Here is a 25,190-nt window from a genome sequence, read left to right on the forward strand (position 1 = left end):
GGCAGGAACGGGGTACTGATTGGGGATGATCAGCCATGATCACATTGAATGGCAGTGCTGGCTCGAATATGTCCAAGTGTCTCTTTGATTTTACTTTTGTTGAGTTGGTAGCAATAAAGGGGGGCTTTTCTGGTTGGTTGCCAGTGACTAGCGGTTCTGCAAGACTGTGCTGGGGCCGCTGCTCTTCCTGTTGTATTCTAATGATTTGGATGAGGGGATTGAAGGCTTATAGGCTAAGTTTGCAAATGATACAAAAATAGGTGGAGGGCAGATAGTGCAAAGAAAACAGAGACTCTGCAGAAGGACAGAGAGGTTGGGAGAGTGGGCAGAGAAGTGGCAGATGGAATATAGTGTAGCAAAGAGCGGAGTAATGCATTTTGGTAGTAGGAATAAAGGCGTAGATTTACTTTCTAAATGGGGAGAGAATCCAGAAATCATATGTGCAAAGGGACTTCGGAGTGCTGGTGCAGGATTCCCAAGAAGTTAAACTGCAAGTCGAATCGGTAGTAAGGAAAGCAAACACAATGGTAGCCTTTATTTCGAGGGCTTGTATATAAAAACAGGGATGTAATGCTGAGGTTCTGCAAGCCACTGGTCAGGCTGCATTTGGAACATTGTGAGCAATTTTGGGCACCATATCCGAGGATGTGTTGGCCCTGGAGAGGGTCCAGAGGGGGTTTACAAGAATGATCCCAGGAAAGAGTAGGTTAACCTATGATGAGTGTTTTTCGGCATTGGGCCAGTACTTGCTGGAATTTAGAAGGATGAGGGGGGAACCTCATTGAAACATTTGGATAGTGAAAGGCTTGGATAGAGTGGATGTGGAGAGGATGTTTCCAGTAGTGGGAAAATCTAGGTCTAGAGGTAATAGCCTCAGAATTAAAGGATGTTCTTTTAGGAAAGAGTTGAGGAGAAATTTCTTTAGTCTGTGGGTGGTGAATCTGTGGAATTCTTTGCCAGTCAGTGGATATTTTTTTACGGCATAGATAGATTAGTGATTAGTACAGGTGTCAGAGCTTATGGGAGAAGGCAGGAGAATGGGGGTTAGATCAGCCATGATCGAATGGCTGAGCTGACTTTATGGGCTGAAGGGCATAATTCTGCTTATATCATTTATGATCTTATGAATACATTGCATAGGATGATCAACTTCACAGCCAAAAAATAATGAATGCCTGAAATTTGTTAAATATATTATTCAAATAAAGCAGATGTATCAGTATTTAGTAAAAGCTTACATGAAGATAAGTTTACTTCACCAGGAACCAGGTTTAAAATGGGTTAATTTCTACTTCATTAAGTGGATTTAAAAATTAATCTACAATAATGCACAACACTTTCAGAGGAGATGCAGAATTCTTATGAGATACTCTTTACCCATTTCATAAATAAAGAGTAATGCTTCAATTTCAGGCAGTTAAGGGCCGTACTTAAATATACAGTAGAAAAAAAAAAGTTGCTGTTTTGCTAAAATATATTTCATATAATATCTGTTTAGGGAAAATAATTCAAAGATTAAACCAGGATGACAGCAAGAGCAGGAAATGTGTTACTGCTTAAATAAAACAGTTTAATAAAACAAAGTAATTGAGAAAATTAATAAAAAAGCCACCAAATAATCATTGTCTAATATGCTCTAAGCTATGCAGTTTGCTATTTTGGCATGAAACCAAATTATTCAGTCCAGCCAAAATATGCCCAACAATGAAAAGGATATTTATGTGACCATCATGGCTGCCTGAGTAGATAGATTGCTTCCCATCATCAGTATGAACAGTCAACGACTGAATTGACTTGGTGTGCCCCTATAAAATAAAACAATATTATCAAAACGTTATATGACATGTATGCGCAAATGTAAAAATACACAATTTAGTTGTCTTTGCAAAACAATCCAACTTGCAACGTACAAATCAAATAGGTGAAAGAAAAGCCAAATGCAAAAAAGCTTTAAAACACGTGTCCCAAAAGGATAACACATGCACTTTGGTCAATTAGTTCAAAGCAATCAACCAGCAATACTTGTAATGTTGTATTGGTATTTAATAAAAGTTAGTTGTTATGGAGTGCACAAGGAAAGGCTGCATTACCGAGATTCTATTAATTATTCCAGTTGTGCAGAGGACAGCCTTTTAGATTAAGAATGGGTAACATTATAGTTTCAACAATTAACAAAAGGGCATTGTAATTTTTTGGTTACATTTAAAAGTCTAAAAAACTGTGGTGACACCTCTGACTGAAGTTACCAATTCTTATCGTGTACTAAAGGAGATTTTTTTTGTGCATCTTATACTATGAAATTCACCTAAAAAAATTGGTTCATTTCTTAGTTAGTTACAATCATTTCCTGTACAAATAAAGAAGTATTACAGAGTAATACAAAGATCCTGCCAGACTCAGAGGACCTTGTCTTTTCCTTCCTCTTTCAAGTGCACATGTTCTTAAAAACCATTTAACACTAGAAAAATTCAGAATCAATCAGCAAGTTATCAAGAACCTAGCATTTTAGAGGCAATGGAGGTAAATATTCTGAACCTGTTGCAGGGAGATTCATGCTATTCACATTTCAACACTGCTGTCATTGTTGTCTTAAAAGTAGTAGTACCTTTTCCACTCGGGGCATAGACTATTTTCTGCTTCTACACATGACATTTATTACAATTGAAAACATCACATAATTAAACATATTTCCAAGGACATGTTGTCAAACAGTAAAACTCCAATAATCCGGCTTCCGGCTGTTCAGAAATCCAGATTGTAGATGGTTATTGCATGTGAACCAATCATAGTAGAAATAGCATCACTAAACCCGCCTTACTGTATGCTTTATACTACCACCCATTTCCTACGCTGGTCAGTAGGTATGTTGCAAAACTTACCTTCAGTGGCGCTGCAGTTCTGTCGCTGCCCGTGTGCGCGACTTTGGCGTCTTTGAGGGGGGGGCGGTTTAAAACGCGATTTTCTCTAGGCTATTGAAATCGAAGTTGTTCAGCCTGCTTAGTTGCTAACGAAAAATCGCTGCGAAATTCGTTCGCTGCAGCTATTTTTAAACTAAATTGGGTTATTTTTCATTGTTATAGTAGATTAAAAATCATCCTCTAAAGCCACGAACGCCGACAACGGGACGGATCTTATGTAGGGGACAAGGCAAGGTAGGTTGTAAGGTAAGGCAAGGTAATATTTTTACATTAAAAAGTGCTTCTTAAGATCCCTTTATTCAAAATTTTAAGTTGCGAGTACGTGACTTGGGGGCCCATTCAAACCCGCAGTATCTTTCATGCTGCATATGGGCTTCAAATCCACCGCAATGGCAACGTTCCAAACCATCGCGTTCCAGAAAAACCCACTCGCAAGCTGATTTAAATGGCCATTAATTTACAACAATTGAACACTAAATATCTTCCATTTGGCCTATAAATTAATGTCAAGGAGATTTAAAAATCATGTTTTATTGTGAATTTTGTGTGAATGTGCTTTGGACACTTAGGCTATTTAAAAATGTTAATCTTTTCTTAAGAAATGGATAGATGTTTAGATCTAGTAATTGAATTTTGGAATTAGCTACAATTGGGTAACTAACTAATTATATGCTTTAATTTCAGGTCATCCAAGTAAGATTGTTTAATATTTGTTTCAGAATGCTTCAATCTATAATAACTGAACATTTCTTTCTATTCTCTTAATTTTTAATAAAGTTATGGCCATTTGACTGTCCTTGATCACAACTTTTGTGTTAAGTCAATGGAAAATCAATAAGGAACAAGGTGCTAATTTCCGAGTATGAAAATGGCCATAACTTTTTAAATACTGAAGATATGAAAGTGAATTGGGCGTCAAATTAAACTTCTATTTATGCTTTATCTGACAGGATAAATTGCAGACTTGATTTTTTAAATCTCAACATTTTGTAACATTGCTATGGTCAGTCTTGGAAGCGTTAATGATGAACTAACAACTAACAGCCTGCTGTACCGCTATATGTGTTTTGTATCCTCTGGGAAGAACTACTTTCAAATGCGTGCTGAAAAACACCACAAGAAATCATAACTTTCTATATCTTAAAATCGGACTCTGTGACTCTACTGGTCATCCATGCATGCCAGTACTTAGGGCTAGTCTCCTTTGACCGGTCCATTCACAAGCTACTAATATCTGAGGACCTGAAAAAGGGATACCCTGATCTATTAGATGGCAAACTAGGCAAGCTGCCTGTGACATACAAGATCAGCCATGATCACATTGAATGGTGGTGCTGGCTCGAAGGGCCAAATAGCCTACTCCTGCAACTATTGTCTATATCCATTGACCCTAACGTTGACCCAGTCGTCCGTGCCCCCCACCGTGTGCCACACGCTATGAAAGACAGACTTGAGACTGAAATAAAAAACATGGTCTCCATGAGCGTCCTAGCCGAAATCAGCGAGCCCACTGACTGGATTTCCACCATGGTTGCCACCCTTAAGAAGGACAAAGACGAGCTTCGTGTATGCATCAATCCAAAAGATTTAAACGCTGCCATCAGGCGTCCACATTATCCTATGAGAACCATCGAGGACGGCGCTGCGCAGATAGGGCGAGCAACAGTATTTTCCGTCCTTGACGCAAAAAGCTTGTTTTGGCAGATACCACTAGATGACGAGTCATCAAACCTGACCACCTTTGCCACACCGTTTGGCAGATTTAAACTTCTCAGAATGCCATTCGGCATTAACTCAGCCAGCGAAGTCTTCCAGAGAAACATGGAACAGCGTTCCAATGACTCCCATGTGCCATCATCGTTGATGATTTCCTGGTATATGGCAAAGACACAGCGGAGCATGACAACAACCTAAAGCTTATCATGGACCGGGCACGTGAAATCAACCTGAAATTCAACCCTAATAAATGCAAGTTCAGGGTTCCAGAGGTCACATATGTTGGACACGTTTTCACTCCTGACGGTCTTAAACCCGATCCGAAGAAAACTGCTGCCATTCTGAAATGCCAGCCCCCACTGATGTGTTAAGCCTACAACGATTCCTGGGCATGGTGAACTAACTGGGAAAGTTCATACCGAACCTCAGTGAGCTGAGTTCGCCGCTGAGACAACTCACTCGGAAGGATACTGCCGGGTCCTGGTTCCAGCAACATCAACAAGCATTTGACTCCTTAGTCAAAGCTGGCCAGCGCTCCCGCCCTGACATTCTTCGACCCGAGGCGCCCTGTCACGGTAACCTGCGATGCCTCACGATACGGGCTGGGCGCTGCCTGCAAACATCTGCCGATGGGACTTTACTACCTGTATCTTATGCCTCCCGCACCATGACAGGCACCGAACAGCGCTACGCACAGATCAATTGGTAAATGTGAACAAATGTTCATGCATAAAACAAATTAAAACTTCAACATAACAAGTAAATATTTGAGATCTTTCAATTTATGAAGTGACAATATCATCTGAAGCCAAAATCAGTTATTCTGAAACTTGGACTGTCACAAGTTATAGGAGTATAATTAGGCCATTCAGCCCATCGAGTCTATGCCACCATTCAATCATGGCTGATCTGCCTCCTAATCCCAGTTTTCTGCCTTCTCCCCATATCTCCCTATCTCAGCCTTAAAAATAGCCACTGACTTGACCTCCACAGCAGTCTGTGGCAATGAATTCCACAACAGATTAACTACTCTCGATCTAAAGAAGTTCCTCCTCACCTCCTTTCCAAAAGAGTGCCCTTTAATTCTGAGGCTATGACCTCTGGTCAGAGACTCTCCCACAAGTGGAACCATCCTTTCCACATCCAAGCCTTTCATTATTCAGCAAGTTTTAATGAGGTCTCCCCTCAACCTTCTAAACTCAGTTAGAGTGGAGGCTCAGTGCTGTCAAATGTTCATCATATGCTAACCCACTGTCCTCTGCTGAAGGTTAAATCTTGTTCTAATATTTAAACCTCTGAAGAATCAAAATCACTACGTTAAAAGTAATGGAGCCTCAAGAGGATAGCTTTCTTCATGAAGTTAAATGAAAGCATAGATAATGTCACAGAAGAATGAGCTATAATACAAAACATTTACAATATTTGAAAGGACTACTGCATGAAATTACTTACAAAAATATCATGCAATTTGGTAACTAAACTCGGGTTTAGAAATGCTGGACTAATTTTACAATACCTGATCCAAGTATATACAACTGATCGTACATTCACCAGTGGGAAATAGTTTGGACATTGTTGGTTTGGAGTCCTTGTAATAATAAAGACCACACACCATGTCGGGTTATACACTGCTTATTTAAAATAAACAACTACAAGCTCTCATTTGAGAGGTCACTTCAGACTGCGGGGTGCAGTAGACAGCGACACTAATAAGCTAGTGGGCGCAACTGCAAAAGCATGACTCATAACATGAGCCACTAATCTGCATTCCCCCTCTTAAAGAATCAATAACACTGTATATCCATAACTAAACAAAGCAAAAATTACAACCAATGACAGACGTATGTAGTCAAACATAGTCCGGATACTTCACGACCGGCCTGCTAACACGACCGGCACGTGTACGATAGAGGCCATCTCCATTCCTCTTCTCTGGGGACAGAGTTGGTGATTTCACCACCGTGGGGGAGTGGACCAACGCCTCTGGGGTCAAAGCAGGAGACTGTGGCACAGGCGAAGATGGGACAGACAGAGGAACTGTCACAGGCATGGATTGTTGTGCTGGCAAGAGCATGCGAGGGCCACCAGATGCAGATTTAAATGAACTTGTATGAACAGGATAATAAAGAGGAGGGATTGGCTCCTTCACAGGCAGAAGATGTTGTCGGTTTCGTCGGTAGGTGCCGCCATCGGCTGTAACAATGCACGAGCGTGGCTCCGAAGCTAGACCAGAAATCAGCCCAACATGGTCATGGCCTTTGTCAGTCTAAGCGGACCACCTGTCCTTTGGTCAATAGCAGCAGAGGCCTGCTCGTCTTGTCGAACCACTTTTTTTGAATGCCACGCTTCTGTCGTAACATGGTTTGAATATCCTCAGGTGGAAAGACATGGGGAATTAACGTTTGTACACAGAATTGCTGGGGAAACTCAGCGGGTGCAGCAGCATCTATGGAGCGAAGGAAATAGGCGACGTTTCGGGCCGAAACCCTTCTTCAGACTGATGGGGGGTGGGGGGGGGGGGGGAAAGAAAGAAGGAAAAGGGGAGGAGGAGGAGCCAGAGGGCGGCGGATGGGACGGTGGGAGGAGACAGCTAGAGGGTTAAGGAAGGGGAGGAGACAGCAAGGGCTAGCCAAATTGGGAGAATTCAATGTTAATGCCATAAGGACGCAAGGTCCCCAAACGGAATATGAGGTGCTGTTCCTCCAATTTCCGCTGTTGCTCACTCTGGCAATGGAGGAGACCCAGGACAGAGAGGTCGGATTGGGAATGGGAGGGGGAGTTGAAGTGCTGAGCCACCGGGAGGTCAGGTAGGTTATTGCGGACTGAGCGGAGGTGTTTGGCGAAACGATCACCCAACCTACGCTTGGTCTCACCGATGTAAATCAGCTGACATCTAGAGCAGCGGATGCAGTAGATGAGGTTGGAGGAGATACAGGTGTACCTTTGTCGCACCTGGAACGACTGCTTGGGACCTTGAATGGAGTCGAGGGGAGAGGTGAAGGGACAGGTGTTGCATTTCTTGCGGTTGCAACGGAAAGTGCCCGGGGAGGGTGTGGTGCGGGAGGGAAGGGAAGAATTGACGAGGGAGTTGCGGAGGGAGCGGTCTTTGCGGAAGGCAGACATGGGGGGAGATGGGAAGATGTGGCGAGTGGTGGGGTCACGTTGGAGGTGGCGGAAATGGCGGAGGATTATGTGTTGTATTTGCCGGCTGGTGGGGTGAAAGGTGAGGACCAGAGGGACTCTGCCCTTGTTGCGTGTGCGGGGATGGGGAGAGAGAGCAGTGTTACGGGGTATGGATGAGACCCTGGTGTGAGCCTCATCTATGGTGGCGGAGGGGAATCCCCGTTCCCTGAAGAACGAGGACATTTCCGATGCCCTGGTATGAAATGTCTCATCCTGGGAACAGATGCGGCGTAGGCGGAGGAATTGGGAGTAGGGGATGGAGTCTTTACAAGGGGCAGGGTGGGAAGACGTGTAGTCCAGATAGCCGTGTGAGTCAGTGGGTTTGTAATGTATGTCGGTCAGGAGTCTGTTCTGCAACGGGGTACGGGTCTGCCTTGACAATAATCGTTGAGCAGGGGAACCCAAGGCAGTGTCACGGGAAATGTTGCGCAAGTGGAGCAGATTCAGGAATACATCAGATTTGTCTCCATGAGTCGTTTCGCACTTCGGACAGCCTGTTCAGTCAGCCCATTAGATTGTGGATACTCAGGGCTGCTGGTGATGTGGTGAAAATTCCAGCGTCTGGCAAACTCTGAATTGTTGGCTGGTGAACTGGCTGCCATTGTCAGTCAACAGCTTGCCTGGAGAACCATGGATTGAAAAATGACGAGATCATTTCGAAATCACGCCGCTGGAAGTGGGGCTGCTGAGAAAATCAATGTCGGACCACCCTGAATATGAATCCATGAGCACCAGGTACTGCTTGCCGTGCCATTCAAATAAATCAGCTGCCACTGTAGACCATGGGAGCGCAGGTTCAGGATGTGGCAGAAGTGATTGCTTTTGTTGATGAGGTGCCATGCTATTGCACAGCACAAGCTGCCACATTGTTGTTGATGTATTCGGCCATGCCAGGCCAGTAAAACATGCTTTTCGCCCGTGAAACAGTGGCTTCGGTGCCTGGGTGTCCTGCATGGACAGTGTCGAAATACCGGTGATGCCACAAAGCAGGAACCACGGTCTCGTGTCCTTTTAAAACAATCCCGTCTTGTAGCACTAATTCATCCCGAACAGGGAAGAAAGGTCGGACTGGCAAAGGAACGTTGTAGTGCTTGTCTGGCCAGCCCCGCTTAATCACATAGGTTAGGGTCTGTAGGGACTTGTCAGTGGCACTGTGGGCAACTAAGTCCTCCATCCATGATTAAGGGATGAAGGATACGGACATCATGATAAAGTCATCATCCTGTGAGGGCAGATCCTCGCAGGTCTTCCGAGGTGCACATGAAAGTGTCTGCCAGGTGCATATCCTTTCCACGTTTGTAGGCGAGGACGATGTCATATTTTTGAAGTTGTAGTAACATCCGTTGTAGGCGCGCTGGAGAGTTATGAATAGGTTTATTGAAAATGCTGAGAAGAGGTTGGTGGTCGGTTTCAACTGTAACTGTGCGACCAAAGAGATGCAGGCAAAAACAACCGTTAGTAATACCTTTTTGATTTGGGCGTATCGTTGTTCTGCGTCAGACATGGTGCGCGAGGCATAGGTGACAGGCTTATTGCCATGGCCATCATTCTGAAGGCATGCAGCGCGCAGGCCATGTTGTGAGGCGTCGCATGCAAGTGTAACAGGTAGTCTATGATCAAAGTACGCTAGAGTAGGGGTGGCCGACATCTGCCGTTTAAGAGTGTCAAATGCTGTCTGTTGTTGTTCATGCCAGGTCCAAGCAGTGTCTTTGTGTGTGAGAAAGCGTAATGGGGCTGACGTTTCACTGAAATCAGGAATGAATTCGCTCAAATAGTTCGCCATGCCAAGGCACCTCTGCAAGCTGGGCACGCCAGTGGGTGCTGGGAGTTCATTAATGGCACTGGTTTTCGCTGGATCAGTTTTCAGGCCATCCTAGGTAAATATTTGGCCTAGGTATTTTACCTCATTCACTCTGAATTTGCATTTTTTGGGGTTGAGTTTGAGATGGATGGCCTCGGCATGCTTCAATACTTTTGTCAGATTGGCATCGTGTTCCTCGATTGTTTTCCCAGCAATGAGGATATCGTCCACTACGATGGAGCAAGGGTATCCGGAAAACAATTGCTCCATGGATTGTTGAAACACTTCACTGGCAGGACTTATACCAAAGGGCATTCTCAAAAATTTATATTGTCCGAACGGTGTACTGAAAGTTGTCGGCTTGGAGGATGAATTCTTGGCATCTAGCACTGTGAATACAGTTGCATCGGCCATCTGTGCCGCAATTACGTCCACTGAACACATTGGATAATGTGGTCTCTTAATTGCTGTATTTAAATCCTTGGGGTTAATACAAATCTGTATATCCGCTTTATTCTTCTTAGTAGCGGCAACCATTGAGGAGACCCAATCTGAGGGTTCTGTTACAGGAGGAAGCACACCAAGAGCCACCATTCTGTTAAGTTCACTGTGTACTCGATCCCACATAGCATGGGGAATCCTGCGAGCTGGACGAACAACTGGGATTGCCATGTCATGGCATGCATCGGCACCCAGTATGGATGGTACCTTCTCGCATACCATGTAAAAATCCAGGATGTGGTCACGCACGTTGAGATGGCAACATAACTTTACTTGGCCGATAGGGTGCAGTGCTGCACCATTAAAAGAGATGTGAAGCAGTTGTCCGAGTTAGAGCTTCTGTATTTTGTAGCTGTTGGAAGACAGCCAAGGAGATAGCATTACAACGAGCCCCGCTATCAACCTTAAAATAGAGAGTTTTTGCCGTTAATGAGCAGTTTGACCTTGGGATCAAGCTTGGGCGCTGAAACAGACAAAGCAAGCACATTAATCTCTGTGCTGTCATCATCTGTTTGTGGGAACCGGGAGCTAAGATATTCTGCTGGAATTTGTACGTTATTATCATCCACACCAGCCAGTGCATAGTAAAATCTTCTGGCACATCGTGCAGCTTCAGTGCCTGCTAAGTTAAGGAGAATCGAGGCAGAAGAGCGGGTGCTGCATTCGGATAAGCAGCATCAATGTAGATTGAAAATCTTCCTCGAACACACGCCATCACTCTGCAAGATCAGCATCAAACACCAAGATATCCGGCTTTCTGAGCAGCAGCAATAATCGTAGTTAAAAAAATAAACTAATATAAAAACAATATAATCAATCGGAGGGTGAGATCGTAAACTTTGACACCATGTTGGTTTGGAGTCCTTGTAATAATAAAGGCCTCACACCATGTCAGGTTATACACTGTTTATTTGAAATAAACAACTACAAGCTCTCACTTGAGAGTTCACTTCAGACTGCGGAGTGCAGTAGACCGCGACGCTAATAAGCTAGTGGGCGTAACTACAAAAGCACGGCTCATAACACGAGCCACTAATCTACAGACATGTCCCAGATCCAGATGAAAGCCCATTCTTACTTACACTGTTGCCTTATTTATTCATATAGTCAGAGTCAGAGTGATACAGTGTGGAAACAGGCCCAACTTGCCCACGCCAGCCAACATGTCCCAGCTACACTTATCCCACCTGCCCACGTTTGGTCCATATTTCTCCAAATTTGTCCATCCATGTACCTGTCTAACTGCTTCTTCAATGTTACAATAGTCCCTTCCTCAACTACCTCCTCTGGCAGCTTGATCCATACACCTGCCACCCTATGTGTGAAAAAGTTACCCCTCAGATTCCTATCAAATCTTTTCCCCTTCACCTTAAACCCATGTCCTCTGGTTCACAATTCATCTACACTGGGCAAGAGACCATGTATCTACCAGATCTATCCCTTTCATAAATGTTATACAACTATAAAATCATCCCTCATCCTCCTGCAAACCAAAGAATAGAATCCCAACCTTTCCCTATAGTTCTAGTCCAGGCAACAACCAACATTTCTGGCCTCCATTCCAACTATGGAAATTGCACCAATCTTTGAATTCAACTGCTTCTAATCCTAGCTATTCAAGTGTACGTGCATTTATCCCAAACTTTAGAAACGTAGTTCAGATTATACAGCAAATAAATACACACACACTAAATTATATTTATAGGTTGTACATGCAAAAAAAGTCTGAATAAAACAGGAATATAAGCAGCTAAACACCACCATTTAGTTTTTGTTGAGCTTTGGAGACAAGGTTGTGCTGGCTCTTTTTAAAAGTTGGATAAATTACTGGCAAATTGGAACAGGCATTTAGAGGGGTTGGGTGCAATTAAAATGATCAAATGGCCCTTTTTGTACAATGGCTGCTATATCTCTACATGCAACACGTTACCCAAAGTGAAATAGCCACTGGTGCAGGGCAATTTATAATAAAAACTGTAGGATAATTAAAATCAAACAACGGTAGATGCTGGAAATCTGGAATAAAATAGAAAACATGGAAATTCTCAACAGATTAGACAGCATCTATGGAAAGATAAATGCAGTTTTAGGTCAGAGAATCTTCATCACATGTAGTGTTTCTTTTTACACAGGGGCTGTGATCTTCTGAATGTTTCCACTATTTTGTTCTGTGACTAATATGGTGATATTTTGTTTTTTGACTTCAGGGAGGGAAAAAAAAGAACGCATGCCCACAATTATTGGGGGTGGGGGTTATTCTGCTCTTGAAAGATGAATGGAACAGAAAGCACTACAATACTATATTCTGTAAACTGTATCTTCCTCTTTGCTCTACCAATTGTACTCTCGTTTGAAATTATATGGGCAACAAGGAAATGGCAGAAGAGTTGAATAGGTACTTCAGATCTGTCTTCATTAAGGAAGACACAAACAATCTCCCAGATGTACTGGAGGACAGAGGATCTAAGGGGGTAGAAGAACTGAAATACATTTTCATTAGGCGAGAAATAGTATTGGGTAGGCTAATGGGACTGAAGGATGATAAGTCCCCTGGACCTGATGGTCTGCATCCCAGGGTCCTCAGGGAGGTGGCTCTAGAAATAGTGGACGCATTGGTGATCATTTTCCAATGTTCAATAGATTAAGGATCAGTTCCTGTGGATTGGAGGATAGCTAATGTTATCCCACTTTTCAAGAAAGGAGCGAGAGAGAAAACGGGGAATTACAGACTAGTTAGCCTGACTTCGGAGGTGGGAAAAATGCTGGAGTCAATTATTAAAGAGGTAATAATGGGGCATTTGGATAGCAGTAAAAGGATTAGTCCAAGTCAACATGGATTTATGAATAGGAAATCATACTTGACTAATCTTCTGGAATTTTTTGAGGATGTGACAAGTAAAATGGATGAAGGGGTTCCAGTGGATGTAGTGTATCTAGACTTTCAGAAAGCCTTTGATAAGGTCCCGCACGGGAGACTGGTGACGAAAATTAGAGCACATGGTATTGCGGGTAGGGTGTTGACATGGATAGAAAATTGGTTGGCAGACCGGAAGCAAAGAGTAGAAGTGAACAGGTCCTTTTCAGAATGGCGAGTGGAGTGCCGCAAGGCTCGGTGTTGGGGCTGCAACTGTTTACCATATATATGAATGATTTGGAAGAGGGAATTAGGAGCAACACTAGCAAGTTTGCGGATGACACAAAGCTGGGTGGCAGTGTGAACTGTGAAGAGGATGTTAGGAGTTTGCAAGGAGACCTGGACAGGTTGAGTGAGTGGGCAGATGCGTGGCAGATGCAGTATAATATAGATAAATGTGAGGTTATCCACTTTGGCAGCAAAAATTAGGGGGCAGATTATCTCAATGGGTTAGGTTAGTTAAGGAGGAGGTACAGCGATGTCCTTGTACATCGGTCACTGAAAGTTGGTGTGCAGGTACAGCAGGCAGTGAAGAAATTAATGGAATGTTGGCCTTCATAACAAGAGGATTTCCGTATAGGAGTTAAGGGGTTCTTCCGCAGTTGTATAGGGCTCTGGTGAGACCTCATCTGGAGTATTGTGTACAGTTTTGGTCTCCTAATTTGAGGAAGGACATCCTTGAGATTGAGGCAGTGCAGCGTAGGTTCACGAGATTGACCCCTGGGATGGCAGGAATGTCATATGAGGAAAGATTGAAAAGACTAGGCTTGTATTCACTGGAGTTTAGAAGGATGAGGGAGTATCTTATAGAAACATAAAATTATAAAAAGGACTGGACAAGCTAGATGCAGTAAAAATGGTCCCAATGTTGGGCGAGTCCAGAACCAGGGACCACAGTCATAGAATAAAGGGGAGCTCATTTAAGACTGAGGTGAGAAAAAATGTTTTCACCTCAGTTGTGAATTTATGGAATTTCCTGCCACAGGGCAGTGGAGGCCAAATCACTGGATGGATTTAAGAGAGTTAGATAGTTCTAGGGGCTAGTGGAGTCAAGGGATGTGGGGATAAGGCAGGCACGGGTTATTGATATGGGACGATCAGCCATGATCACAATGAATGGCGGTGATGGCTCGACGGGCCTAATGGCCTCCTCCTGCACCTATTTTCTATGTTTCTATGATTATGTTTATTAAGAATACTTAAACTCCTATTAATTCCAGAGTTAATGGCACAGATTGCCAAAACAGTAATACAGGATTTGCTACAGCTGTCATCACAGTGCAGAACCAGCTTAATGATCTTGAGGCTTAAAATACTTGCAACCTTAAATGGATTATTTTACTTTTAAGATTAGATCAGATTTTCTGAGCAAATTTAAATTGCCAGTAACATATTATATAAAGCAACTTAATTAGATGAATGTGAAGGACTGCAGATGTTGGTTTAAATCGAAGGTAGACACAAAATGCTGGAGTAACTCAGCGGGACAGGCAGCATCTCTGGAGAAAAGGAATGGGTGAGGTTTCAGGTCAAAACCCTTCTTCAGTCTGAAAAAGGGTCTCGACCTGAAACGTTACCCATTCCTTTTGTGTCTACCTTTAATTGGATGAATGATGGGGAGGGAGTGCTGCGAGGGGAGAATAACAAGCAAAATAATATACTTTAGTCAAAGAATATATCTGCATAAACTATTTAACATTTCTTTTGTATCTGTAACTTCGAGCTCTATTTTTAAACTAACATTTCATGAGCATTTTCCAAAAGCCTCAACTGTAATTGTAGTCCCATTTGACGTTGGCCCAATTTCCCCAAAGTTGGACTCCAGGAACAAAATACAATTAGCATTCTGCTTTTTGCTTAATTTCACACAATATCAGTTGAGTGCATGAACATTTAGTCAGTGCCAATTAGTCTACACAAAAAAAAACTTGCTGATGTGATCTTTCTCCGTGTCACGTCTCCATCCCCTCCCCGCGGTCTAACAACTGGATTGGTTCGGCCTTTCATGGAGACTGGCCTGGAGCTTCAAGCCGCAAGCGCAGCACGGACTTATCATCGCAGAGTGGGCGATCCTTTGCTGAGGATCGCTGTGGAAGGGCTCCGACCGCGGGGCTTGTGGACTTTAACACCATGAAGCCGAAGGCCACCCGGGAGCTCCATGCCACGGAGTGTTTCCGCTCCGTCCCGACGCTGGAGTCTCCATCATCCCGATGAGAGGGATTTAACATCGGGTCGTCGGCAGAGGCAGTGCTGAGAGTTCAAGGCCCCGACCACCACGGGTGAACAAAGGAGGAAGATGACTGAATTTTATTGCCTTCCATCACAGTGAGGAACGTTGATTCCACTGTGGTGGATGTTTATGTTAAAATTATTGTGCATTGCATTCTTTTTTTTACCTGTATGGTAACTCAAATATCACTGTACCTTAATTGGTGCATGTGACAACAAATGTGAACTTAAACTTGAACATCATGGAACACCAGAAAGTTTGAAAAATGTTTTACATTAAAGGTAACCTGCTACCCTTGTATAATCTGCAAGTGGTTAAAGTAAAATAACTTTATAATTATGATATCCAGAGCAATTCATAATATTTTTATTTCATGCCATTATTAGCAAAAATCTAAATGATTATTTTTAAGATAAATGCTACTTTCTGGTGAACATATGACATAATGAAATTGTGAGACCGCATTGTCATACCATTTTATAGCATTCTCTTGGCACCTCAGACACAACTGCTTGACCTAATGCACGTGCTAGTTCAATACCTTGATAACGCGGAGAGGCTTGTTGGGATTTGCTTTATCCAGGTAGTTAATGTATCCAGAAAGTGAAATGCTCAGTAGGTGTTTTGGGTGCCACAAGCAGCCCAATTGTTGGTCCAGTACATCAGATCCCATGTTAAATGTTGTTGTTGCAGTCTTGGTTTCAACATCCCAGAGCTTAACAGTCTTATCACCAGATGCAGAAAGGAGATATTTCTCATCATCACTCCAACTAAGCTGTTGAAGGAAAAAAAAATACATAAGCATTAACACATGGCATTTAAATGAATTGGTATGTTAAATGGCCTTTGAAACTTGCAGAATGTTTTAATCTGTAAAGGAAAATGTCATTCAGGTGCCATGTCGAGTGTCAGCTATGCTTTAGTTGGCAACAGTCTCGCCTCAAGTCAAAAAGTTGTGGGATTGATAGCCCACTTGAAATATATACAGTGCCCTCCATAATGTTTGTGACAAAGACACATCATTTATGTGCCTCTGTATTCACAATTTGAGATTTGTAATTAAAAAAAAAAGGAAAAAAAAAAAGCACATGTGGTTAAAGTGCATTATCAGATTTTATTAACACTTTGGTATCACCATGTATAAATTACAGCAGTGTTTATACATAACCATATAACCATATAACAATTACAGCACGGAAACAGGCCATCTCGACCCCTCTAGTCCGTGCCGAACACATAATCTCTCCTAGTCCCATATACCTGCGCTCAGACCATAACCCTCCATTCCTTTCCCATCCATATAACTATCCAATTTATTTTTAAATGATAAAAACGAACCTGCCTCCACCACCTTCACTGGAAGCTCATTCCACACAGCTACCACTCTCTGAGTAAAGAAGTTCCCCCTCATGTTACCCCTAAACTTCAGTCCCTTAATTCTCAAGTCATGTCCCCTTGTTTGAATCTTCCCTACTCTCAGTGGGAAAAGCTTTTCCACGTCAACTCTGTCTATCCCTCTCATCATTTTAAAAACCTCTATCAAGTCCCCCCTTAACCTTCTGCGCTCCAAAGAATAAAGTCCTAACTTGTTCAACCTTTCTCTGTAACTTAGTTGCTGAAACCCAGGCAACATTCTAGTAAATCTCCTCTGTAGTTCCCCCCCCCCCCCCCCCCCCCCCCCCGCCGCCGCCATTTCAAGGCACCATAATGTTTGGGATACATGGCTTCACAGATGTTTGTAATTGTTCAACATCCCAGAGCTTGCAATTGTTCAGGTGTGTTTAAATCCTGCCTTAATGCAGGTATAAGACAGCTCTCAGTACAGTCTTTCCATCACCTTTGGAAACTGTTATTGCTGTTTATCAACAAAGTTGTGCCAAAGAATATGAAAGAAGCCATTATGAGACTGAGAAACAAGAATAAAACTGTTAGAGACATCAGCCAAACTGTAGGATTACAAAAATCATCTGTTTGGAACATCATTAAGAAGAAAGGTGAGCTTACTAATCACAAAGGGACTGGCAGGCCAAGGAAGACCTCCACAACTGATGACATTAGAATTCTCTCCAGAATAAAGAAAAATCCCCAAACACCTGTCCGACAGAACAGAAATACTCTTCAGAAGTCAGGTGTGGATTTGTCAATGACCACTGCCTGCAGAAGATTCCATGAACAGAAATACAGAGGCTACACTGCAAGATGCAAACTACTGGTTAGCCACAAAAATTGGATGGCCAGGTTATAGTTTGTCAAGTACCTAAGAGTAATCACAGTTCTGGAAAAAGGTCTGGTGGACAGATGTGACGAAGATTAACATATCAGTGATGGCAAGATCAAAGTATGGAGGCGAGAAGGAACTGCCCAAGATCCAAAGCATACCACGTCATCTGGGGGGGCTGTTATGACCTGGGCATGTATGGCTACTGAAGATACTAGTTCACTTATCTCCATTGATGATAAAACTACTGATGGTAGTAACATAATGAATTCATATGTGTATAGGCACATCCCATCTGCTCAAGTTCAAACAAATGCCTCAAAACTCATTGGCTGGCAGTTCATTCTACAGCAAGCCAATGATCCCAAACATAATGCTAAAGCAACAAAGGAGTTTTTCAAAGCTAAAAAATGGTCAATTCTAGAATGGCCAAGTCAATCACCCGATCTGAAGCCAATTGAGCATGCCTTTTATATGCTGAAGAGAAAACTGAAGGGGACTGGCTCCCAAAACAGGCATCACCAGAGAAGACACCCAGCAACTGGTGATGTTGTGTGTGTGTGTGTGTGTGTGTGTGTGTGTGTGTGTGTGTGTGTGTGTGTGTGTGTGTGTGTGTTTGTGTGAGAGTGAGAGTGAGAGTGAGAGTGAGAGTGAGAGGGGGGGGAGGAACGACTGTATAAATACTGTAGTTTCTACAAAATGTATATAAATGGGTTTTATTAAAATCTGACAATGTGCGCTTTAACCACATATGATTTTTTTTCCTATAACAAATCTCAAATTCTGGAGTACCGAGGCAAATAAATGAATTAGAATTAGAATCAGAATTACCTTTATTGTCGTTCAGGCCGTGCCTGCAGTCATACATACAATAATAAACAATAACACAAATTAACATCCACCACAGTGAGTCCTCCAAGCACCTCCTCACTGTGGTGGAGGCAAAAATCTTAGGGCTGCAGTCTCTTCCCTCCTCTTCTCCCTCTGCGCTGAGGCGATACCCCACCGGGCGATGGTACAAACAGTCCCGCGGCATGGAGGGCACTGTAAACTGCTATTCTAAGTGGTGAACTGAAAAAGCGCTGCCATCCCCATCACAGCAAGGTCCCATCTGCTCTTCCAGTGGAAGTTTAATATGACAAGAGTTTAGCTTAGAGATATAGCTCGAAAATAGGCTCTTCGGCCCATCGAGTCTGCACCGATCTGCGATCCCTACACATTAAAACAATCCTACACACATTCGGGAAAATGTGCACTTATACCAAGCCAATTAACTTACAAACCTGTACACCTTTGGAGTGTGGGAGGGAACCGAAGATCTCTGAGAAAACCCACGCGGTCAAGGGAAGAATGTTCAAACTCCATACATACATCACCCATCGTCAGGATCAAACCTGGGTCTCTGGCACTGCAAGGCAGTAGCTCTATCGCTATGTGTCCGTGCCGCTGCGTTCCAGCATATTCTTGTGTTGTTTTACTCTTAACTATAACTCTTGTAACAATTGTAAAATGTTGGTGAAGCCACATCGAGTGGACTACACACAGATTTGTCCCTCTTGCTTTCGAGGCACGTCAGGTAGTCAGAATCGAACCTAGGTCTCCGACACTGCAAGCGAGTTACAGCAGCAACTCTATCGCTGCACCCTAATTTCAAAGACGACGGGGATGTTTCTCCAGGTTCTTGCATAATCACCAAAAAAATGATTGCCTGACCTCTGCTGTTTTTTTGCAAATTTATGTTAACTTTCAAACTAGGTGGGTTTTTTTAGCCAGTGAATTTCTGCTGCAAAGTTCTAAGCGATAGGAGCAGAAATAGACCATCCTGTCCATCAACTCTACTCTGTAATTCAATCATGGCTGATCTATCTCTCCCTCTCAACCCCATTCTCCTGCCTTCTCCCCATAGCCCCCAACACCCATACTAATCAAGAATCTATCTAACTCTGCCTTAGAAACATCAATTGGCATTGCTGTAGCAATGAATTCCACTGATTCAGTACCGTCCCACTAAAGAAATTCCTGCTCATCTCCTTCCTAAAGGACCGTCCTTTTATTCTGAGGCTATGACCACTGGTCCTAGACTCTCCCACTAGTGGAAACATCCTCTTCACAGCCACTCTATCCAAATATTTCGCTATTCAGTAAGTTTCAATTAAGTCCCCCCCCCCCCCCCCCCCCCCCCATCCTTCTGAAGTCCAGCAAGTAGAGGCACAGTGCCATCAAACACTCATCATATGTTAACCCCCTCATTCCTGGGATAATTCTTGTAAATCGCCTCTGGACCCTCTCCAGCACATTCTTCCTCAGATATACAACCCAAAACTGCTCACAATACTCCAATTGATTAAATTTCTCACAATACTCCAATTGATGACCAGAGCCTTAAAGCCCCAGCATTGCATTCCTGTTGTCATATTCTAGCCCTCTCAAAATAAATGCATCAGGAAAACTGGAAGTATCACGATAGCAGGAAATATTGTCATGGATGCCTGCCATTGTAGCCATTCCTCTTTCTCTTTTCTACCTTCTGGGAGAAGATACAGGAGCTTGAAAGCCCAAACTTCCAAAGTTAAGAACAGTTTCTTCCCCATTGCTGACAAACATCTTTTTCATGCCTCCTTGGAGATGCTGACACGTACTCTTAACTCTACCTCATCTGGTTATTCCATTATTGCTCTATTCTTTACTCTATCAGAGATTGCACTGCAATCTGTGTGGCATTCGGCTGCTTTGCATTTTGTTACATCCATCATTATCACATATACTATGTACTCTAGTTTCGTGCAAACATGACATTGAACCCTGGTGTATCTGACAATATCTTACATTAAGATACTCTGCTTAAATTTGAAACAAAAACTAAATTTTAATTACATGTCAAGTAAGTTAGCAGTAGAATAAAATACTTTTGCACCTTGATCTATTAATTACATAGCTACTTTAATAATTAAGTTAGTTAATTTTAAAGTTAATTACTTTGAGCAAAATATAAAAGTGAATCATGCCTGACTACAAAAGCTACCTATTCAAATAATCAAATGCAACAAGTAAAATTTAGTACAATGTTAGTAAAGCTAGAATACTTACAGCATAGACACCTCCCCCGTGGGCCTTCTCTTCTCCAAGAGTACATATCATAGCTCCATCCGCCCCATTATAAATAACAATCTATTTTGAAATTAGAAGCAGACAGCAATTACCAAATATAACAGCGCAGATTTCTTTAATACAAATAATCACGTATTACTCATGAAAAAAATTACAGAACTTATTTTATGTATAATGAAATCAAACAAAATCCTTCCCATTTTCTGTGCAAAGTGTGTTTTCAGCACAGATGCATAACAAAAAAGATATTACACAAGAGGATCACCTGCAGAATTACAAAGTAAATCACAACCTTTTCATCTGGCATCACTCACCTCAACTCACCTGACGAATTAAGCCTTATTTTGGCCACAAAAGGACCGAAAAACCCAAGCTCTATCCTCTTGATTAAACAGGAATCAAAACTCTCCTTCTCTGGTAGCAATATTTTCTGCTCCCAAAATACTAGGCTGTAGAATTATTTCTTGAACCTTTCACTACCCAACCTCTTATCCATATCTGAAGACATCCCATTAAAACTATATTTAGTTTAAGGCAGAGATAGATAGATCCTTGATCAGTATGGGTGTCATACGCCTAAAGCCGTCCCCAGGACACTCCCCCCACCCCCCACTCACCGGCCCCCACCTGAAGCCGGTGGGGAGCAGCAGTGGTAGGCCACGGCAGCGGTAGGTCACGGCAACGCTTCCCCACCTGCCCCTGACAGGCTCCGCCTGAAGCCATCCTCCTCCCCTGGCTGCAGGACGCTAATAGCCAGCCCTTCCTGAAGCAGTCACCTGGCTACAGACCGCTCCTGCCGGCCTCCATCTTAAGCCGCCCCCGGCTGCAGGATGCTTCCACCCACTCATCGGCCCCCGCCTGAAGCCGTCCCATCCCCAACTGAAGCCATCCCCGTCCTCGGCTGCAGGATGCTCCCCACCGGTCCCCATCTGAAGCCAGCAGCAGGGGCAGGCCGCAGCAGCACTGCCCCCCCTCACCAGTCCTGCCTGAAGCCATCCCCCTTACCTAGCTGCAGGACGCTCCCAGCCATGCCCTGCCTGAAGCAGTCTACGTCCCAAGCTGCAGGACGCGTCCCGCACCCCACCAGTCCCCGGCTGAAGCCATTCCCGTCCTCGGCTGCAGGATACTCTCCACCAGTCCCTGCCTGAAGCCGGTGGGGAGCAGCAGCGGTAGGCCACGACAGCGGCAGCAGTCAGCCACGACAGCGATAGGCAGTGGCAGGTCACGGTAGTGGCTGCGGCAGTAGGCCGCGGCAGCGACAAGTGTAGGCCAGTGGCAGCAGCAGCAGCGCCAGGCCATGGCAATAGCCCCCAGGAGACCCTGCCTGAAGCCGTCCCCTTCCGCCGGCTGCAGGACGCCCCTCTCCCCCCTTCAGCTGCAGGATGCTCCCCCCACCCCTCGACTGAAGCTGTCTCCCCTCAACCAGCTGCAGGACGCTCCCCCCCTCCCCCGACAGGCCCCGCCTGAAGCTTTGCCCCTCCCCAGGCTGCAGGACACCCCTCACTGTGATGGAAGGCAAAAGTCTTAACGCCTTTGTCTCTTCACTCCTTGTTCTCCCTCTGCGCTGAGGCAATCCAGGCTTCCGATGTTGTGACCCCGCCGGGTGATGGTAAGTAAGTCATTCTCGCGGCTGAATCCGAGCTCCGCGAACGGGCCGGTTCAAACTCCATGGCCTGGGGTGGTCGAAGCTGCCGCCATCCAGTCCAGCGGATGAAGCTGTTGTTGCGGGAGCTCCAGAAAAACAGGACACCAACCTGTGACCTGCAAGCTCCCGACGATGTCGTGCACTGGGCCCGTGGCAGAGCCTCCAAAGTCGGGTCGCCACCGCCAGAACGCCGCCACAGCCCCGAAGTCGGGCCGCCGGCGATACGCCGCCAAGTCAGTCATACAAATTGCCAAGTCAGTCATAAAAAATAAAAAGCAACAGATCACCCAAAACACATTTTAACATGAACATCCACGTGACTCCTACACATTCCTCACTGTGATGGAAGGCAAAATAAATTTCAAGTCCCTTCCCTTTGTTCTCCCGCGGTCAGGAGCCTCGAGCCTTCCGTTAACAAGACGATCTTGACCCCCTTAGCTGGCGGTGTTTGGAACTCCGCGTCGAGGCGATCAGCTCGTGCATCCGGGGGGGGGTCAGCTCCCCGCGGTGGACGATCGTCTTTGGAGCTCCCGACATGGCATCTCCCGAGATAGAAACATAGAAATTAGGTGCAGGAGTAGGCCATTCGGCCCTTCGAGCCTGCACCGCCATTCAATATGATCATAGCTGATCATCCAACTCAGTATCCCGTACCTGCCTTCTCTCCATACCCTCTGATCCCCTTAGCCACAAGGGCCACATCTAACTCCCTCCTAAATATAGCCAATGAACTGGCCTCGACTACCCTCTGTGGCAGGGAGTTCCAGAGATTCACCACTCTCTGTGTGAAAAAAGTTCTTCTCATCTCGGTTTTAAAGGATTTCCCCCTTATCCTTAAGCTGTGACCCCTTGTCCTGGACTTCCCCAACATCGGGAGCAATCTTCCTGCATCTAGCCTGTCCAACCCCTTAAGAATTTTGTAAGTTTCTATAAGATCCCCTCTCAATCTCCTAAATTCTAGAGAGTATAAACCAAGTCTATCCAGTCTTTCTTCATAAGACAGTCCTGACATCCCAGGAATCAGTCTGGTGAACCTTCTCTGCACTCCCTCTATGGCAATAATGTCCTTCCTCAGATTTGGAGACCAAAACTGTACGCAATACTCCAGGTGTGGTCTCACCAAGACCCTGTACAACTGCAGTAGATTGCGAGCTCTTGATGATAAGTCCGCAGGCCGTGGTTGGTGCGATCCCATCCCGGCTCCGATGTTAAGTCCGCACCCGGCGGTGGGGCTCAAAGACCCAGTCCGAGAAGGCCTCCAGCTCCATCAATGGAAGGCCGCAGAGCTCCCGGAGAATGCAATGCAAAAATCAATCACATCTCCGGCAAGGTAAGAACCTGAAAAAAAAAGTTTCCCCCGATCCCCTCCCCACACGAGGCAAACCGGAAAACATTAAAACAAACTTAACAAACACTAAAAATTAATAAAAGATGAAAAAATGAACAGACTGCCGGCGGAGGTGCCATGGTATGGCGCCCCACGTGGTGAGAAAGCAGGATAACATAACTAGTGCGCAAAGGTTGGCATGGATGCGGTAGGCTGAAGGGCCTGTTTCCATGCAATATTACTAAACGTAAAATTAGACAGCTCAGATAGCTTAGTTTTATAGTGAATTTTACCAAAGATATGGGTTCCTTCTTTGCCTATTTAAACTGACCAAATGCCAATTTCAAATAGAGGACAGATACCCAAGAAGCTTGGGATCAAATGCATGGCCATGTGTTGCTAAATTAGCATATATTGTGGTTAGTGTGTAATTCGAATAATACCCAGGGACATTTCTGGTTGCGAAACACAATGCAAGAATCATATCTTAAAGTTAAATTACCGCTTTAGACTGGATTTTTCTACTATTTTAAATAAAATTGTAAACGTATCAGGTTTAAAAAACCTTAATGATTTAAATATTTTACAGGTCAAAGTAAAACATAACACCTGAAAAATGGTTTTGAATGAAAAGTGGAATTGTTTCAAAAGATAGGACATCATCAAAATATTTGCAACTGTGATCTTGTTGCTTCTTTCGCCAAATAGTCTGCTATCTTGCCAAAGAAGACGTAAACTACTGGATAATTGAAAATTTATAATCAGTGAAGGACAAGATTAAAATGTCCATCACTTTAATCACAAAGATGAACATTTATATCATATTCATGTGATTACAAGTGCATGGCAATATTTAAGCAGATGTTATAATATATTCAGAGCAGGATCATTTAAATTAGCCTAAATAATTTTGGGAAGGGAATTGCACATCTATAACTGTAGTGGTTTTCTACCCAAACATTCACACTGCACAATGAAATAACTATTTTTGATGGAAAAAGCGATAAATAATTAATATTCATTTTAGCCTTCAAGCTTTATTCACATTAAAGGTGCATACCTCATTACAGTAAACAATCAGGTTACCTTCTTTAGGGAGAGAGAATACCTCCAAATAATTCAATTTTACAAGCAGACATTTTTTTTTTTTTAGTATAAAGGAGTTTTTTTCTAAGACCATTTGCGACACAAACTCTGGTCTTGTGTGGCAATGCAGTTTCATTAAGCTCAAATTGCCTCAATGCGTACTCAGGTTATGCAAGAACACACAACTGAAATTTCAACCAGAAGGAAAGCAGGTAATGAGCCACAAGCAAACTCAGAAATCTGATATGCCACAAACACTTGAAGTCTTCTCTTACCAGCCCATCTGCACCAGCTGTAGCAAACTTGTTCCCCAAGGGAGAGTACCTCACACAATTCACAAATGCCGAGTGGCTCTAAAACAGAAAAGTCCAAAAATTAGCACATCCAAAATAGTTGTTTTCCAGCTGAAGTTTTAAGATACCAAATTGACAAATGAGTCACAAGTAATTCCTTCAGAAAACAATTGTACAGTAAGCAGTACTGTGATAACACAGCAGTGCAATAAACAATGTTGCCTCACAGATCAAGTGGCGAGTTCAAATC

General features: G+C 43.7%; 1 protein-coding gene across 1 annotated transcript in view; it reads right to left on the reverse strand.

The window, feature by feature from the left end:
- Positions 1-25,190, reverse strand: part of wdr1 (WD repeat domain 1) — a 66,262-nt gene that overhangs the window by 19,728 nt on the left and 21,344 nt on the right. The window contains 4 exon segments of the mRNA XM_033025465.1: positions 1,718-1,805; positions 15,805-16,038; positions 20,569-20,649; positions 24,923-24,998. Coding sequence (XP_032881356.1) covers positions 1,718-1,805; positions 15,805-16,038; positions 20,569-20,649; positions 24,923-24,998 — 479 coding nt within the window.

The sequence above is a fragment of the Amblyraja radiata genome, chromosome 1, assembly GCF_010909765.2.
Source record: "Amblyraja radiata isolate CabotCenter1 chromosome 1, sAmbRad1.1.pri, whole genome shotgun sequence".
Lineage (NCBI taxonomy): Eukaryota > Metazoa > Chordata > Chondrichthyes > Rajiformes > Rajidae > Amblyraja > Amblyraja radiata.